The 19182-nt window shown below is 37.9% G+C and overlaps 2 protein-coding genes across 2 annotated transcripts; both read left to right on the forward strand.

The window, feature by feature from the left end:
* Positions 1–1862: 1862 nt before the first annotated feature.
* LOC145946819 (uncharacterized) lies at positions 1863–3077 on the forward strand. Its single transcript, XM_083056574.1, has one exon. The coding sequence runs from the start codon at positions 1863–1865 to the stop codon at positions 3075–3077; it is 1215 nt and encodes a 404-aa protein (XP_082912700.1).
* A 1974-nt stretch (positions 3078–5051) lies between these two features.
* Positions 5052–5882, forward strand: LOC145946820 (uncharacterized). The gene has a single exon (XM_083056575.1). It carries the CDS (start codon positions 5052–5054, stop codon positions 5880–5882), a length of 831 nt encoding a protein of 276 aa, XP_082912701.1.
* The last annotated feature ends 13300 nt before the right edge of the window (positions 5883–19182 follow it).

Genomic DNA, 19182 nt, shown 5'->3' on the forward strand with positions numbered 1-19182 from the left:
GTGTTCCTGCGCTTTCGACACACACTCCGGTTAATTCAATTGTGCAGGCGATACATGGGCGTGAAATCGGTTTGAAAAAACCTCATACTGATGCTCTAAAAGATCAACTATGGGATATGAAACATTGGGATGATCCGAAAAAACGCTCTTTCCTATTCGAGTTGAACGTTAAAAGATTTTCCTATGCTGAGCATAGAGAATCCTCTGAGGAGGAATAATTGTTGTAAGTATTTCTTTTCATTTAAAAATTATTAAAATAATAAATTGATTAATAAAATAAATAATAATATATTTAATAAAAATTTCTGTTATGTAGGAGTTCCGCCCTGCCGCCTCACAGCCACCACCACCTCGCAGCCACCATCGCGCTGGTGTATACATTTTATATTTTTATATTATTATTGTATTATTATATTTCATATTTTATATTTTATATTTTATATTTTACATTTTATATTGTTTATCTTATTATTTGTATTTTTTTCTTATATATTCATATTATATTATTATATTTTTATATTATATTTTATATTATATTTTATATTTTATATATTTTATATTTTAAATTTTTTAAATTTTTTAATTTACACACACACACACAAAATTGTATGATTGCACACACACATAGTTATATAATAAAAATTATTTTAAATATTAAAAATATATAGTTTATTTTAGAATAGGTCCTCTCCCCTTCCTCATCCTAAAAATATTAATTAAAAAAAAAATATAAAAAAAAAGTCTCTCTTACGAACGCCTCTCTCTTTGCGTTCTCCTTCGCTGCATCAGCTCTCGCGCTCTCCTTCGCGTCATCTCGCTACCTTTCATCATCTCGCGCTATCTCTCTCGCTCTTGCGTCATCTCTCTCGCGTGCGCCTCGCACTCTCCTTCGCGTCATCTCGCTACCTAGCCATCTCGCACTATCTCTCTCGCTCTTGCATATACGCCTCGCTTGCGTCATCTCTCTCGCGTGCGCCTCGCGCTCTCCTTCGCGTTCCTCTCTCCGCGCGGACCCCTTACCCAAAAAGCTTCATGCGGTCTTTCGCGGATTCCTCTCTCCCCGCGGACCCCTCGCGGACTCTAAAATCGCGGACGCTCCCCCTCCCCGCGGACCCCGCGCGGACCCTAAAATCGCGGACGCTCCCCTCCCCGCAGACCCCTCGCGGACCCTAAAATCGCGGACGCTCCCCCTCCCCGCGGACCCCTTGCGGATCCTAAAGTCGCGGATGCTCCCCCTCCCCGCGGACTCCTCGCGGACCCGGTACCAAAATCGCGGACGCTTCCCCCTCCCCGCGGACCCCTCGCGGACCCTATACCAAAATCGCGGACGCTTCCCCCACCCCGCGGACCCCTCGCGGTACAAAGCGGATGCCTCCCGCGTGACGTCATTCCCCCGCGCCCTGGGTTCCCCTCGCCCCTCACCCCGCCTAATTGCCCCTGGGTCAGAACCCGCCTAGTATTACTACTTACAGCGTATCTCAAAAACTTGACCACGCCACGCGAAAGGCTTGGAAGTTAAAAGTGACTATACGAAAATTCCGAATTTCGCAGATCTTGAAAAATTTATGGCGAGTCGCGCTCGTGCGTTAGATGAATTGATTCCTCCTAACGCGACAAAGACATCTCAATCTCAAAAATTAACAAGCGCTACCGCCTCCACAGCACCGGCATTATCGTGTCCGCTATGTAAAGCTTCACATTTTATTAATAAATGCCCAAAATTTATAAAGAAAAGTCCGAGTCAGCGATTAGAAATCATCAAGCAAGCTAATCGATGTATTAATTGTCTGAGTACCAAGCATGCGGTATCCTTTTGTCAGAGCAAATATTCGTGCCGCACGTGCCAAAAGAAACACCATTCAATGTTACACGCTGACTTGAATTCATCTTCTAATGAAAAATCAAGTACGGCATTACTAGAATCAAACCAGGATACTCGGATCGAATCGTCCGTTATTGCATTGAATGCAACATCAAAGTTGCCGTCACGACCGAACGTTTTGCTAGCGACTGCCCGTGTAAAGGTTAGCTCAGCCGAAGGTCCTTCGATCGTTATTAGAGCGTTACTCGACCAGGGCTCCGAATTAACCTTTATCACCGATCGGCTGAGACATAATTTAAAATTGCGCCGCTTTCGAATGCCTGTCTCGATCTGCGTCGTCGGATCCGTCGACGCCGGCATTTGCCGATATGCCGCGTTAATTCAATTACATCCTATTATTGATTCCCATCCTGTAATTACGACCACCGCGTCAATATTAAACTCGCTAACTTCATATTCCCCGTCATCAGTAATATCTCATGTTAATTGGCCGCATCTCGCCGGTCTCAATCTCGCAGATCCGAATCCGCTGAACACTGATCCAATTGACATGATCATAGGCGCCGATCTTTATAGCGAGCTACTCCTCGAAGGAGTGCATAAGGGAAGCAAAGGACAGCCCATTGCGCAACAAACGATCTTCGGCTGGGTACTCTCGGGCCCAACGTCAATTCCGATTGACGCGCATCGCACACTAACGGTGCAACATTGTTCAAGCACGCTTTCGCTTGACCAGGAACTTCGCAAGTTCTGGGAACTTGAAGAAGTTCCGTTTAAAACGCCGTTAAGTCCTGACGAGCAAAAATGCGAGGAGCATTTTCTCGCGACGCACTCGCGTTGTTCGGACGACAAGTATGTCGTCCGCCTTCCGTTCACCAAGGGGCCTCCGATCGAAATCGGAGAGTCTAAGCAAGTTGCGGAGCGATGTCTAAAAGCGCTCCATCGTAGATTTAAAATTAATCCCGAATTGAAATCGGAATACGCGAATTTCATGAAAGAGTACGAGGCGCTCGGACACATGCGTAAAGTTGCCAGAGTCGCGGAATCCTCCACTCAATGCGTTTACATTCCGCATCATCCGATAATTCGCGAAGCCAGCCTCACTTCGCATTTGAGAGTCGTGTTTAACGCGTCAAGCAGAACGAGCAATGCGACATTAACGACCATATGCTTATCGGTCCGAAATTACAAGCAGATCTGCCTTCGATTATACTACGATGGCGACAATATAGATACGTTTACTCCGCGGATATAACTAAAATGTATCGCCAAATTCTTGTCAACGAAAGCGAGATCAATTATCAGCGCATCTTATGGATCGAAAATCCGACGGATTCTATACAAGAATATCAACTCTTAACGGTAACGTACGGCACCGCGTCCGCGCCGTTTTTAGCGTTACGCGTACTTAAACAACTCGTCGAAGACGAGGGTGAATCGTTTCCGTTAGCCGTTCCGATATTACAAAATAACACCTATGTCGACGACGTTCTGTTCGGAGCGGACGATATACCTCTACTTCGACTGATTCGAACAAGTGTGCGCCTTGTTGCAACGCGGCGGATTAAGGAAATGGTCGAGTAATTCATCTAAGCTCTTAACAGATATCACCGCGGATAATCACGGATTAGCTTGCCACAAAGATTTGCAAACAGACGAGCGACTTAAGATTTTAGGGATCAGTTGGAATCCGTCGCTCGACGTTTTTCAATTTAGAGTATCGCTCCCTCTCGTTACGTCAAATACTAAGCGATCGATTCTCTCCACCATCGCGAAATTGTTCGATCCGTTAGGTTGGAGCACCCCTGTAACGATTTCCGCCAAAATATTTATGCAGCAACTGTGGCAAGTTAAATTAGACTGGGACGATGAACTTCCATTTTCTCTCTTAGAACAATGGAAATCAATTCAATTATCGTTGGCAGGCATCGATAATCTCAAAATCGATCGGTGGATACAGAGAGGAGCGGATAGCATCAATTGCGAGCTACATGGGTTTGCCGACGCGTCGAACGCAGCCTATGCTGCAGTCGTTTATATTCGCTTAACGTCGCTTTTGGGTCAAATAACATCAATGTTATTAATCGGTAAGGCGAAGGTCGCGCCGGTTAAGTATTCCACGACTAGAATTATCCGCCGCCGTATTATTAGCCCGATTAATAGAATTCGTCCGCGTCTCACTTAATCTTAATAACGCTCCGTGTCATTGCTGGACGGATTCCAGCGTGGTGCTCGCATGGGTGATGCAACACCCTTCAAAATGGAAGACGTTTGTCTCTAATCGCGTTACCGATATCCAGTCGCGAATTCCGTTCGCTTCATGGAGACACGTCTCAACCAGAGAAAATCCCGCCGGGCTTGTGCTTCCCGCGGAATTCAAGGGAAGCAGTTAGTTTCTCATTGCCTCTGGTGGCAAGGGCCATCGTGGCTGCGGCTACCTGAATCAAAATGGCCTTCGACGATCAATCCGTCATTCTGCGAAACCTCTCTCGAAAATAATACTCGCGCGACCGCGCATCTTGCTGAGGCGATCGAATCACCGGACTTAGCCACGCGATATTCATCCTGGCCTAAGCTCCTTAGAATCACGGCATATATTTTTCGATATATCTCGCGAATACGTCGTCTTGCGGAATCTCGCGCGGGAGTCAGCGAAAGTCCGGCGGCCCTATCCGCCGACGAACTTCAAAAGGCTCGAATATTTTGGCTCATTCGCATTCAAGACGAATTATTTTCAAGTGAAAAGAAAGCGTTATTACAGGAACAATCGATCTCGTCAAAAAGCACAATCGTATCGCTAAATCCGTTCCTTGACGAAGACAAACTAATTCGCGTTGGCGGGCGGTTATCCAACGCTCCGTTTTCACATCAAAGAAAGTACCCAACCATATTAGCTTCGCATCCATTAGTCACGCTAATAATTAAACACGCGCATCTAAGGTCGCTGCATGCTGGAACGCAGCTAACGCTTACAACATTGCGACAGGAATTCTGGGTGGTGCGCGCTCGAAATCTTGTAAAAAACGTCATCCATCGATGTGTTATATGCGCTCGCGAAAAAGCTAAGACGCCGATTCAGCTTATGGGAAATTTACCTCGATTTCGAGTCTCGCCGCCCTCTCGCGCATTTCTGCATTGTGGAGTCGACTACGCAGGCCCCGTTCTCATTCGCGCAATGTCCGGTCGCGGAATCGCGTCGCGAAAAGCATACATCGCAGTTTTTGTATGTATGGCAAGCAGAGCGATTCACTTAGAATTGGTCGAAGGTTACCACACCTCCGCCTTCCTGGGCGCTTACTCGCGATTTTGCGCGCGCCGTGGACTCCCGGAGTCAATTTATTCTGACAACGGCACAACATTCGTCGGAGCAGATCGTGAAATGACCGCCGCCTTTCGAGCGGCTTTGCGAGATCCGAATTTTTTAAACCAAACAGCTAATGAAAAGGTTTCGTGGCACTTCATCCCGCCATTCGCTCCACATTTCGGTGGCTTATGGGAGGCCGGAGTACGCAGCGTAAAGCATCATTTGCATCGAGTAGTCGGTACGCATAAAATGACTTTCGAAGAATTCGCGACGCTCCTATGCAACGTCGAAGCATGCCTAAATTCAAGGCCACTCGCGCCGCTCACCGATACGGTCGATGACTACGAGCCCCTCACGCCCGGTCATTTTTTGATCGGCTCAGCGCTTAAAGCGATTCCGGAGCCTTCTGTCCTCAATATAAAAGAGAATCGCATATCACGTTGGCAACTGGTGAGGCAGTTGACTGGACGATTCTGGAAACTATGGCTCAATGATTACGTGAACACCCTGCAGCAGCGAGTAAAATGGCAAAAGGTCACTAAAGACATCATTCGAAATGGGCAACTCGTGTTGCTCTGGAATCCACTGCTCCCACCTTGCAAATGGGAATTAGGGCGTATCATTCAGTGCCACGCCGGCTCTGATGGCTTAATTCGCGTAGTCACGGTAAAAACAGCGTCATCCGAATATAAGCGTCCAATAGGGAAACTATGCTTGTTACCGATCGATATCGAAAATAGCGAAAAACCGATTTAGATATAAGTATTCATGTGTGATTATATTCTTATATCATATTTGCTGTTATTCCTTTATATTATATTATATGTATCTTTCACATATTATGTATAGTCGTTCTCTGATATTCTCTATCTCTATCTCCGCGTAATTATTTTCCGTTCACTTGTCTTTGTTGATAACCAATGTAATTAACATACCGATCGCCTCAAACGAAATCTCTAAATTCATGCGCTTATGCACTCTCCTTTCGAAACGATAGTTTCGAGGCGGGCGGTATGTTAAAGTCGGAAAGAATAAATTCATATATGTTAAAATCGCGAATAATAAATTTACACCTGTTAAATTCGAGAATAATAAATTTATATATACTCGTCAAAAAAATTATCGCAACACGTAATTAATATCAAAATTTAGTATAAATTCAAATAAGCGTATCTCCGCGAAAAATTGTCGTATTTCAAAAAATTTTTTTTTGTTTTAAAGGATAAAGTCTCTACTTTAAGGAACTTTCGTTCGATTTTGATTTTATTCTTTCCCCCTTTCACCATCCCTTTAAAAGGAGGGACGTGTTTTTTTTTCCAAAAACTGCATAGTTTGATGAATTCTACGGAGTGTACTAAATTTTTTTCGCAAATATCATCATAACTATCGTAAAATATGGACTTTTCTCTACAAATTAAAAAAAAATTGAATACCGTACGATTTTTTTTCGCGAAGTTACAGCATATCAAAGTTACCTATGCATTTTTGACTATGTATTCAATTACCGCCAACATTAGCGTTATCTGATGGGCACTACGGGGAAGTTGCTAGTCGGATTTTGCCCATCGTGTGTGTGTGTGTGTGTGTGTGTTGGGGCAGGGATAATGTTCGTATTTAAAATTGTGTATTTTTGCCTCGTCTTTGGATGACCTTTTATGGGAAGATGGCTGCATGATTTTGAAAGACTACCAACCAATTTCCAGCAATTGGAAGCAGCCCTACATCGAATATGGTTCGAAATTCTGCAAGCCACAATTAGAGCCTGCATTAATATGCGTGAGCGCCTGCAAGAGGTCATCCGAAGACGAGGCAGAAATATACAATTTTAAATACGAACACATATACCCCTGCCCCAACACACACACACACACACACACACACACACACACACACGATGGGCAAAATCCGACCAGCAACCTTCCCGTAGTGCCCATCGAGTAATCCTAATATTGGCGGTAATTAAATATATAGGCAAAAATGCATAGGTAACTTTGATATGCTTTAATTCGCGAACAAAAATCGTACGGTATTCAATTTTTTTTTAAATTTGTAGAGAAAAGTCCATATTTTACGATAGTTATAATGATATTTGCGAAAAAAATTTAGTACACTCCGTAGAGTTCGTCAAACTATGCAATTTTTTGAAAAAAAAATACATCACTCCTTTTAAAGGGATGGAGAAAGGGGGAGAAAATAAAATCAAAATCGAACGAAAGTTCCTTAAAGTAGAGACTTTATCCTTTAAAACAAAAAAAAATTTTTTGAAATACGACAATTTTTCGCGGAGATACGCTTATTTGAATTTATACTAAATTTTGATATTAATTACGTGTTGCGATAATTTTTTTGACGAGTGTATAAAACTCGAACATAATAAAATCTTATCGCCGTGCTGCCTTTACAAAGCGGATAATCCGTAAATACGCGCTCAATAACAAACGTCTTTGTTCTCGATGTGTTTTCTCGTCTTCGTATTTATATCTCATATGTAATCAACAGACAACCGTTTCCACGTTTCATGGAAATATTCGACGATTACCCGGAGCTTGGGATTCCCTTTCTCCGTTCTTCGAAATTTCTAGACGTTTCTCCGAAGAGTTTAAATACCGAGGATATGACTGTCTCGGGCTCTTATCGAAAATATAATCGAGTAATAAACATACGCTAATACAAATCTGTGAGTTAAGTGCGAACACGGCGATAGATTAACTTTCTGCATTGCGATCGCAGATCTTTCAGTGACTGCGAGTGCGAAAAAGACGAACTCTTTATAAAAGACGTGACTTTAATTGTTCTCGGACACTTCGAGAGTTAATTTAATCTGTGGATTAACCGCATCCGCAATTTCGCCATTAATAGAATAAAGACATTCTGTTCTAATAACGGACCACCTGTATTATCGCACTTTTCTTAAACTCTCAATCTCCTCGTTCTCTCTCACTCGTTCTCTCTCACTCTCTCACTTTATCACGCTTCGCTGTTATCTCTAAACCTCAACCGCCAAGCTGATACACAATAGCATTCGTTATCCTTCTCGCTCCTCAGTCTTAGTGAAATCACATTCCCTGTTTCCGACTTCGATTCTCTCTCGCGATCAGCAAATTCTCTCTTCTCATCAGTTTGCCGCGACAAAAAAGTGATCGCTCGCGCGCAAACATGACTCGACCATCATAATGCTATAGAGAAAAATAATATCATTACAATAGTAAAAGAAAATAGCGATAGATTCTACTTATCAGACGAGTACTTGGGAGAAACAACCGCGATAAAACATAAAATAATTACCAGTTACGAAGTGCCGATACACACGAAGCAGTATCGATTTCCTCCGATATACATCGTCAAGAAATAACTAAATAAGTAGATGAACTTCTCCAGAAGAAGATTGTGGAACCATCGACATCGCCGTATAATTCACCTGTATGGATTGTTCCAAAAAAATCAGATTCAATGGGAAACAAAAAGTGGCGCATGGTTATTGACTATAGAAAAATAAACGAAAAATCTTTAGGAGATGCTTACACTCTACTAAATATCTACCACATATTGGATCAACTTAGTGAAGCAAAATATTTTTCGGTACTCGATCTCGCCAGTGGATTTCATCAAATAACAATGGATACAGCTGATGCTCACAAGACAGCATTCTCAACGCCACATGGTCACTATCAATTCTTAAAAATGCCGTTTGGTCTCAGAAACGCACCCGCGACGTTCCAACGATTGATGGATCAAATACTGACCGGCCTGCAAGGAACAGAATTATTAGTTTACATGGATGACATTGTCATATATGCAAGCTCCTTACGCGAACATGACATTAAAATGGGAAAATTAATGCAACGACTCAAAGCAGCTAATTTAACTCTACAACCAGACAAATGCGAATTCTTACGACACGAAGTCGCTTACCTCGGACACATAATCACGGATGACGGAGATCGACCAGACCCGCAGAAAATTACTTCAGCCAAGAACTTTCCCGTTCCACGCAACTTGAAGAACGTACGACAATTCCTTGGATTAGCTGGATACTATCGACGCTTTATCCCAGACTTTTCAAGGATCGCCAAGCCACTATCAGATTTTCTGAAAAGGGACAAGAAATTTATATGGACCGAAAGAACACAAATCGCATTCGACTTTACGAGAATTATTATGCAAGGAACCAATATTGCAGTTCCCCGATTTTAATAAAGATTTTGTGCTTACCACAGACGCATCTGATTATGCAATAGCCGGTGTATTAAGAGTACTCAATGCAGCTGAAAAAAATTATTCAACTATAGAAAAAGAACTTCTCGCTATAGTATACAGCGTTAGTCATTTTCAACCATACCTACATGAGCGCAGATTTACTCTTGTCGCGGATCACCAACCTCTCACTTGGATACACAGAGTTAAAGATCCTACTTCTCGACTCATGAGATGGCGTCTGAAATTAGAAGAATATGATTACACAGTAATATACAAAACAGGCAACTCTAATAAAAACGCAGATGCCTTATCACGAAACCCGATAGATAAGGTTACTTATCTTTCAATATGTACTGTCGAGAAACGATCCCGAATCCTATTCGAAACTGGAATGTTCGAAGATTTTGACGAAGAAACCGACGAAGAAGCTCTCGAACCGCCACTGAAGATTTCGACGAGCAATCTTCCCGCACTACATTGCGAAGATCCAGACAAAAACTCTGATATATTGGAAGAAATCTTTACAGTTCCACGAGAACAACCGTCTGCGAAACCACTTGATAAACAAAAATAAAAATAGCTAAATTTGCCGAAACCGTTGACAAATATAACAATCTCGAAAACGGAAATGTAAAAAAAAAATTCAAATAGGAAATTCGATAAAAGTTGTATACACGAATAAAATATGAAAAGCGTACTATAGCGAACCAGGATGATACCTCCTTTGTTACAGATGCTTCTTCCAATTTGTTAAATCCTCCTGGCTTGTTTCAGCGACGCTCTTATAGGATACGACTGTGAAACGTCGTACGATAATGGCACCACTGTGTCGTTGCTCGAAGACGATACTTGTCATTTCGGCGAAGGAAATCTTGTATTCCGCGATGTATATATTGTTGTGTGCCGCGTAACGGCACTGGGGTTGCGCCGAATTTAAGGATAGGGACTCTCGGGTCGTGCAGGACTTCGTAGGAAGTTAGGAGTGTTGTACTCTTCTCGTTCTTTTAAAATACACTTTTATTTGAGTTGAACAGGTTTACACTTTATTGGTTCTTCTTTCCAGTTAAATAGATATATAATAATCGGTGATTAATTAACAAGCGTAGGTCTTTCCTAGCGTTTCTCCGTCTTAGTCTTTTAGATGCTAAGTCTGTTAGCAACTGCCCTCGCGGGCTGACTCTCGGTCTTATATATTCTTTGTTTCTTGGATTTCTTTTGGGAGAGGCCCTTGGAAACAGGTCTCTGATTGGTTAATAGTATTCACGCGTTTTTGGTCTAAGTGCAAGCGAAGCAGGTCGAAGTTGCAGGTCTTCGCTTGCATCTCGCGATTTCCGGTGCTTCGCGCGTATCTCGCTGCGTTAGCGTTTTCGCGCGACGAGCGCTCTTTTATAAGTAAAAATATTTTATAATGCTTTATAGTAAATTCTTAGTTCTAATACTATTTTAATATTGGTTATAGTTCGGGCTATAACATCCCTCCCCGTAAAAAAAAGAAAAACGGATGTACGAAGTTTTTCGCTTTTTTTCTTATTTTACGTTAAAATTATTTCTAATGCTACGTACAATTATAATTCCCGTTTACACTATAGTATTATAATCGCTTTTTATTCCTAAAATCTAGTACTTTGACTTTTTTTAAATATTGATCTTGGTATGTCAAAGTCATCGACTACCGCCGTGACGCTGGTGAGGAGGACGATTAAGTAAGTATTAGTTTTCTATAAATAGCTTTAATCTATTCGTATGCATGCGCGCTGCTTTTCTTCCCTTTTTTACTGTGTAGTTTACGTCGGAATTCTTTCCGGTTATTACGTACGGTCCTGTCCATAGCGCGTCTAATTTTTTCGATCGTCCCCGTCGGAGCGTCTCGTCGTATACGAGTACTTTGTCGCCTATCTTAAATTTTGTTTCTTTTGCTGATTTATCGTAGTACTCTTTGGCTTTTATTTTTTCTTCTTGAATATTTTCTTTCGCGAGCTGGTTTGTCGCTCGTATTCTCTGTTTTAATTCTTGCGAGTAGTCATCGTAACTATATGTTAGTTTAGGCGATCTCGCTAGGGCTGTCGGTAGGTCCGCTTGATGTCCGTATACTAATTCGAAGGGTGTATACCCTGTAGCCGTGTGTGGGGTCGTATTATACGTAAACATTGCGTAGGGAATCCACTCGTCCCAGTCTGTCTGGTCGACATTTATAAAGTGTCTTAAATATTCGGCTAAAGTACGGTGTGAACGTTCTAATGCTCCGTTGCTTTCGGGGTGATAAGCTGTTGTCTGAATTTTATCTTTATTTTAAATAATTTGCATGTATTTTTAAATATTTCACTTACTTTGTTCTTTGGTCGGTTAGAATTTTTTCGGGAATCCCGTATCAAAAATTATTTTCGTGGCGAATTCTTTCGCGATCGTGTTAGCTTCTTGGTTTGCGATCGGTATCGCTTTGCTAAATTTGGTTAAATTATCTTGAAAAGTTAGTAATTATTTATTTCCGTTATTAGTAATTGTTAACGGTCCGACTATATCTAGCGCGCATTTCTCGAATGGTTTACTCGGCGTGTCCGTAATAATGAGGAGTGCTTTTACTCGTCGCGATAATTTATTTTTCTGGCAAGATTCGCATTTCGAGTAGGGATGTTCGATCTTCATACTAAAAATCGATTTCTGAATTGATTTTGAATCGAAATAATCAAAATCGATTCAGTAAAAAAATCGACCTAAAAAGATCGATTGTTTAAAAATCGATTTTAAAAAATCGCGCGCAATTTGAAAAGAATGACTAATTTTTCACCATCTTGATTTTCACAATAAATTTTATCTCCTGAATTTACCACCACACATTGATATATGCCAGAGTCAGACGATACTGCCGCTGATATTGCTAACTCCTTATTGTATTCCTTAACGTAAGCCGTTCTGTGACCTATTAACATACAGGAACATCGTAATTGTAAGCGTAATCGTAAACTTAACAATTTGTTTCGTCTCTAATAATCATTATCATTGATAGTAATATTCAACGAGTCTCAACTAATAAAATTTGAGGTACGGTTGATCCCTGCGCCTGACATTTGAATCTCGTTGTTCTTCCATTTGGACTTTTGGACAGATTTAGTTTGTTGGCGTTTTAATGACGATGGTATCAATATGTCTGCAGTTATATTCTGTCACAATTTAAACGATATATAAATATATATATATATATGTGTGTGTGTGTGTGTTTTTTTTTACGCGTGTATATATTCGTTAAATATCTTTTATATAATTAATAAGATTAATCATACCCACCTGTACTTTTAAATCATTGGTGATAACATTTTTTGAAGAATATTAAAAACATTAAAAATATTTACATTTTTCAATGACAGTATAGTAATGCCAATAGTAGAATTAAGAAGAATTAAGAAGTTTGTAACATTATCTGAAAACAACAAAAGTATATTTAAATTAAATTTTACTTAACACATAAACGTGTGTAAATATGATCTTTTAACTCTTTACCTATATAAATACGAGGAATAAATGATCATGTTATGAGTGGTGATAGATAACCAGTTGTGGCACATGCCAGATTAAGATTTGATCCATTGAGTTGAACTATGGGATGGTATTAGAGCTGATGTTCGAAATTTATGGAAACGGAAAAGGATGATGGAGTATGCAATTTGTTACCATCAACTCTTGAAATAATTGTTAGTTTTGCTTCTCAGCTCTTCTTTAAAAATTCATTTGTGACTGTGCATCTGGAACAACAACGTTTATTTATTTAATTTAAAATATAATTAAATATAAATATTTAATTTTAATTTAGAATATAGAAATTAATAAAGACAGAAAGAAGAAATTAAAAATTGTTTTATGTACCTGTGTATGAGCTAGCATCTGACTGTTTCGTTGCATTTACATACAGAATCTGATGGTATAATAAAATACTTTGATTTATTATGATAAGATAACAATGTTTCGTTATGTTGCCATGTAATATTGAATAGGAAAGAGACTTGTTATTATTCATGTAATTTCCATTCCTTTAATGACAAGGAATTTAAAAATAACAAATTTTGTAAATGTTTTGGCGACAATTTGCTACGATTTTCGACCATAATATTACCAGCTTTAGAAAATAAACGTTCGGATGGCACAGATGTAGCCACAACTGGCAAATATCGTTTCGCAATGACTTGCAGAGATGGATATATTGATTTTTTGTACCAGTAATATATGGGATCTTCAGTTAAATCAATCGTTGGCTGATTGAGATAATGTTTGAAGTCAATTGGCATATCATTTGATTTTTCATGAGTCTGCTTTTTAGCAAGATCTTCGTGAAATGACCATATGTCATTTAAAAGGCTTGTATTCTCTAATTTTGTGTTTTCTTCAACTAAGTAATCATTCATATTTTCCATTTGATTAGTTATTTTATTTATAGATCTTGAGCAAGCAATGTGATTATTAAAATGTAATCGTTTAAAGCGAGGATTTAAGAGAGTTGATGTGGCCAAAAGATGTACTTGTTCTATGGCTCCAAATCGCGTATTAATATTAGTGGAGAGTGAGTTAAGTAGTTTTATGGCTACACTTGAAGATATATTAATGGCTAAACGATCAATTTTCATTTTTAAACAGTTGATTAGTGGTATTACTTTACTTCCTGTGACGTATTGTTCACAACAAATTTCTTTTGTAGCAGCTTCGATAGGACCCATTACTTGTAATATTTCTTTGGCAAGTTGCAGTTCTAAAGCTGTTAACATTGGAGGTGCTTTAGGACATTTCAATAATGCCAAACTAATACCATCCGATAGTTCAACAAATCGTTCTAACATATAATATGTCGAATTCCATCGTGTGGGAACACTTTGAATCAATTTTTTTACATTATGTTTACGTAACTCATCTGCCGCAACAACAGACTGTTTAAAAAACGTAACTAACGTCTTTATTTTTTCACAGAAGGCTTCGATTTCGCCATTATCTTTCAATGATGTTGTTGCAACTAAGTTCAAACTATGAGCAAAACATGATAAATGTTTAGTCTTTCCAAATATATCATTGACTGCCTTTACAATATTTGCTGCATTATCTGTCATAATAGCAACAACATTATCCGTTTTAATATGCCATTCAGTACATATATTTGAAAGCCACTATCCAAGATAATCTGAGGTATGCCTTTCACTTAATTCGGTCACACCAATAATTATAGAAGTAAGTTTCTCATTTAAGACAAAATGCGATGTCATTCCCAAATAGCTTCTCGTATTTAATGTGTCCGTCCACACATCTGTTGTGAGACACAAGTACTCAATAGAAGATAATTTAACTTTTATTATATTTGAGAGAAGTTTATATTTCTCTTCTGTTAACGTTGTAATAGTTTTTCTTCCAGGAATCTTATACAGAGGTACAGCCGTTTTCATGAAATATTTAAAACCCTCTTTTTCTACCGTATTAAAAGGCAAATTGTCTTTTGCAATCATATAAAGTAGCGCATTTGTTATTTGTCCACTTTTTGCACCTCCTTCTAACAAAAATCGGTCTAATAAGAATCTTGTTTTTTCTACAACTTTATTACTGTGACTTTTTGTATAAGAAAAATTAAAAATAAATTCAAATTCAGCTTACAAAATTGAATTAAATAAAAATGCTAAATAGAACAATAAAACTTCTAACAAAAATCAATCTAATTTTGTTGTGATTGTAAATAATATATAGAAATAATAGAAATGTATAAAAATAATAATATATAGAAATAATAATATATAGAAATGTAGAAATAAATATATAGAAATAATTGAGGCCATTGATGGAAAAAGGGCACATAAGCTTATGTGCCCTTTTTCCATCAATGGCCTCAATTATTAATAATAAATATATATAAATTGTTTAGAAAAAACTCCGCGCATTTTAAATGTAAAAGTAGTTTCGATTGAAATTGAAATATGTAGTTTAGATAGTGCTTAAAAGTCTACACAGAGTTTGAAAATCAAAAACTGTAAGATACAATGATTTAAAGTGAATGCCATTAGAATTTAAAAAATATCTGTTTCTGATTTTATATATATATACGTATATACACATATAATTAAGTTATTAAGCCATGAAGACTTTTGATTAGCACGGCCTAAAGTACAACATATTTCAATTTCAGCCAATTTGAAACCAAAATCACTTTTACATTTAAAATGTGCGGTATTTTTTGTGCAAAATACTAAAAATATTATTTTTTCTTACCTTTGAAGGCTTTTATATTAGATATTGCTTCATCTATTTGTGGCTGAATATTCTTCACTTGCTGAATATTCTTTTCTTTCTCTTGTTCACACACAGATGATATAGATATTGCTGGAGAGTATGGCCGTGTAGAACATGACGATGTAGAACAGTGCGATGTTGCTGACATTGATATTACATCCGGGTCGTCTTCAGATTCATTAATATTTTCCTAATTCACAAAAAAAATGTATTAAAATATATATTAATAGTTACAAATTATAGAAATAATTTTAATAATGCATTGAATTATAAAATTTAAACTTACATATTCACATTGAATTTTCTGCTTTATGTTATTTTCTTTGTCTAATGAATTTAATGTTTTATGTTTTCTTTTAAGATGACTTTTTAAATTAGTGGTATTTTCACCAGTTTTCACCATCATATGACACAATTTACACTTGCCACCAGTATCAGTGCGAATGAAATATTTCCAAACAATACTTTTACTAATTTTACTTTGAGATGACACTGTAAAAATAAACTTCTGTAAAACTATTATATTAAATCAATATTAAATAAGAAAAATAATAGTGACATTTAACAGAATGATCCCTTTCTAAATGTGATCTCTATCTTCAAATCATTATTGGCTGCGTTCGGGAATCATGCTCTTAGCACTCTGTCGTTCTATCTTTGTTATTTACGAAAAGATTAATACAGAAACACATTCAGAGTGTTAAGAGCGTGGTTCCCGAACGCAGCCATTGACATTGAAATATGTCATTATCTTATTTATATCTTACTTCATTCTGTGTTTATTAAATGTGTCCATTATTTTGTTTGTCTATTAAAATATTTTCTATTGCTTACTTATTATTTGTAATAAATATTTCTGCAAACACAAAATGGATAATCAATAGACGAATTAGACGAGACACACACAAAATGATTAGGATTAGAGACTATTTCAATATCTTATGCGTCATGCATATGCAACCACCTGCAATCCATCAAATAAAAATCTTTCCTGTGTAGAAAAAAATAACAAGATAAAAGAAAAATCACACAAAATCTCAAATCCTTAATTTAAATTTCCATAAAAATATCTGAATATAAGTCAACATTACACAAATGATAGCATGAATGATAGCGTGAATAATAAGCTCAGAAATACGCATGCTTTTGGAAAAAGTAAAATACGAACCTTTAGGTTATATAACAGGATATAAAACAGTCTTGGTCCGAACAATATAGAGTATGTATATACAATGTACAAACTTTGTATTGTACCTCTTCAAGTAATAATAAACATACACTAAATTAGATTACATGAAACTATCTGAAAAAGAAATATACAATATTACGTTAAACCCAGTTCAAATCATAATTATCAATACATTTTTGAAATATATAAAATATATACCTCTAAATTATATAGAACAGTCTCGGTCCAAACAATGTACAGAGAAACTTTGTATTGTACCTCTTCAAGTAATAACATACACTAAATTAGATTACATGAACCTATCTGAAAAAGAAACATACAATATTACGTTAAACCCAGTTCAAATCATAATTATCAATACATTTTTGAAATATACAGAAACTAACAAATTCTAGCAAAAAGAACTACTAAATTGCTCTACAATACGAATAAAACGTAGGACAATAAACTGTAAAAGCAAGGTCAGATACTTATTCGCAGTAATATATTCCATACTTAATGCGATTATCGCAACTTATTGATTAAGTGTGGAATAAATTATTGCGAATAAGTACCTCGCATTGCTCTTACTGCTATTTATTGTCCTATGTTTTATTAACAAATTATAAGTATAAATTAAAAAATATGCTTACTTTTGTAAAAACTAATGTAAAATACGTACCTTTCATTAGAATACTCTTGATCAAATAGTTGAACGTTGAACAGTTAAAGACGTGACCGCTACTTTTTCAAGTCCGTTACCGGCTCAAAAAAGTGATGCACAACAAGGAACAAAGAACAAACAACACGCGCAGTAACGCTTTTCAACACGTGCGTTACACGTGTTTCAAGTTTCAAGGATTACGTTCCGAAATTCAGTACTGAATGCCAGTACTGAATATCTACAATATACGTAACGTAAACGTAAACTATAGATTTCCAGTACTGGCAGATAATCACATGACTAGTAATAAAACATATAAGTAAAATGTTAATGGCTGCAAGTAGGGAGGTGCTGGGGATACTTCGAAGCGTTTGATTGACCAATCAGAGCAAAAAGAGTGAAAATTTCTTTATCCTGATTGGTTGATGCAATGCTTAGAAGCATTTCTAGTGTTTCCCTAATCAATTCAGATATAAAGGACAAACCTTTTATTAACGAATCGAAAAATCGATTCTCTCTTAAAATCATCGATTCATATAAAAATCGAATAGAAGAAAATCGATGTAAAAAATCGATTTTCTGCTAAGAAAAAATCGATTCTTTAAAAATCGATTCAGAATCGAACATCCCTATTTCGAGATATATTTTTCGACATCTCTTGTCAACCCTGGCCAGTTATGATTTAATCGAATTCTTTTTATTGTGCGTTCGATACCCTGATGTCCTCCTGTGGGCGCATCGTGATATTCGTAGAGTATTTGTTGCTTCTCCTCTTCGGTATATATTCTTGCGTTATCGGCGAGTTTTTCTTCTTCCTCGTCTTCCTCTTCTTCTATTTTGAAGATTTCTCTCTTTCTTCCCCCGGTGACATCTCGAGTTACGTGTCGGCTTAGCGCGTCGGCGTTTGCGTTTGCCCGTCCGGCCTTGTGAATTATCTCATAATCATACTCTTCTAATTCTAATCTCCAGCGGATGAGTCTTGATCCGGGGTCCGTGACGTTAAATAGCCAAATTAGAGGTTTATGGTCGGTTATTATTTTAAATTTTGTTCCATAGATATACGGTCGAAAATGTTTAACTGCCCATACGATCGCTAACAATTCTTTTTCGGTCGTATTATAATTTTGCTCCGCGCGAGATAACACTCGGCTGGCGTAAGCGATAGGTCGGTCATTGCCTACCGGTCCCTGTGACAGCACGGCTCCGATTGCATAGTCGGAGGCATCGGTGGTCACGTTGAATTTTTCGTTGAAGTCCAGATATTTTAACACTGGCGCGGTCATTAATTTTTCTTTTAGGGTGTCGAACGCGATTTGTTGTTCGTTTCCCCATACGAAAACTTCTGTCTTTTGTGTTTGTTTTGTTAATGGTTTCACGATTCGCGAGAAATCTTCAATGAATTTGCGATAGTAGCCCGCTAGTCCGATAAACGATTGTATGTCTTTTACTTTTCGTGGTGTCGGGAAATTTTTTACCGCGTCTAGTTTCGACGGATCGGGTAATATACAGTTCTCGGAAATAATATGTCCTAAGTATATTACTTCTTTACGTAAAAATTAGCACTTTTCCGGTTGCAATTTTAAATTATGTTTTCGTAATCTCTGTAGTACTTCCGCGAGTACTGTATACTCTTCTGTTATCATCCTTTAAGCTGGATCCGTATATAACGATGTCGTCGAGATAAACGAGACATCTGAACCCTTGTATCCCTGTTAGTACCGAATTCATCAATCGTTGGAAAGTCGCAGGCACGTTTTTTAATCCAAACGGCATTC

Source organism: Prenolepis imparis, unplaced genomic scaffold (assembly GCF_030444845.1).
Source record: "Prenolepis imparis isolate NDT839.2.m4 unplaced genomic scaffold, iyPreImpa1.0 SCAF_23, whole genome shotgun sequence".
NCBI lineage: Eukaryota > Metazoa > Arthropoda > Insecta > Hymenoptera > Formicidae > Prenolepis > Prenolepis imparis.

Excerpts from the sequence above, each read along its gene's own strand:
- LOC145946819 (XM_083056574.1), top strand. The coding sequence starts at position 1,863 with ATGTTACACGCTGACTTGAATTCATCTTCTAATGAAAAATCAAGTACG.
- LOC145946820 (XM_083056575.1), top strand. The coding sequence starts at position 5,052 with ATGGCAAGCAGAGCGATTCACTTAGAATTGGTCGAAGGTTACCACACC.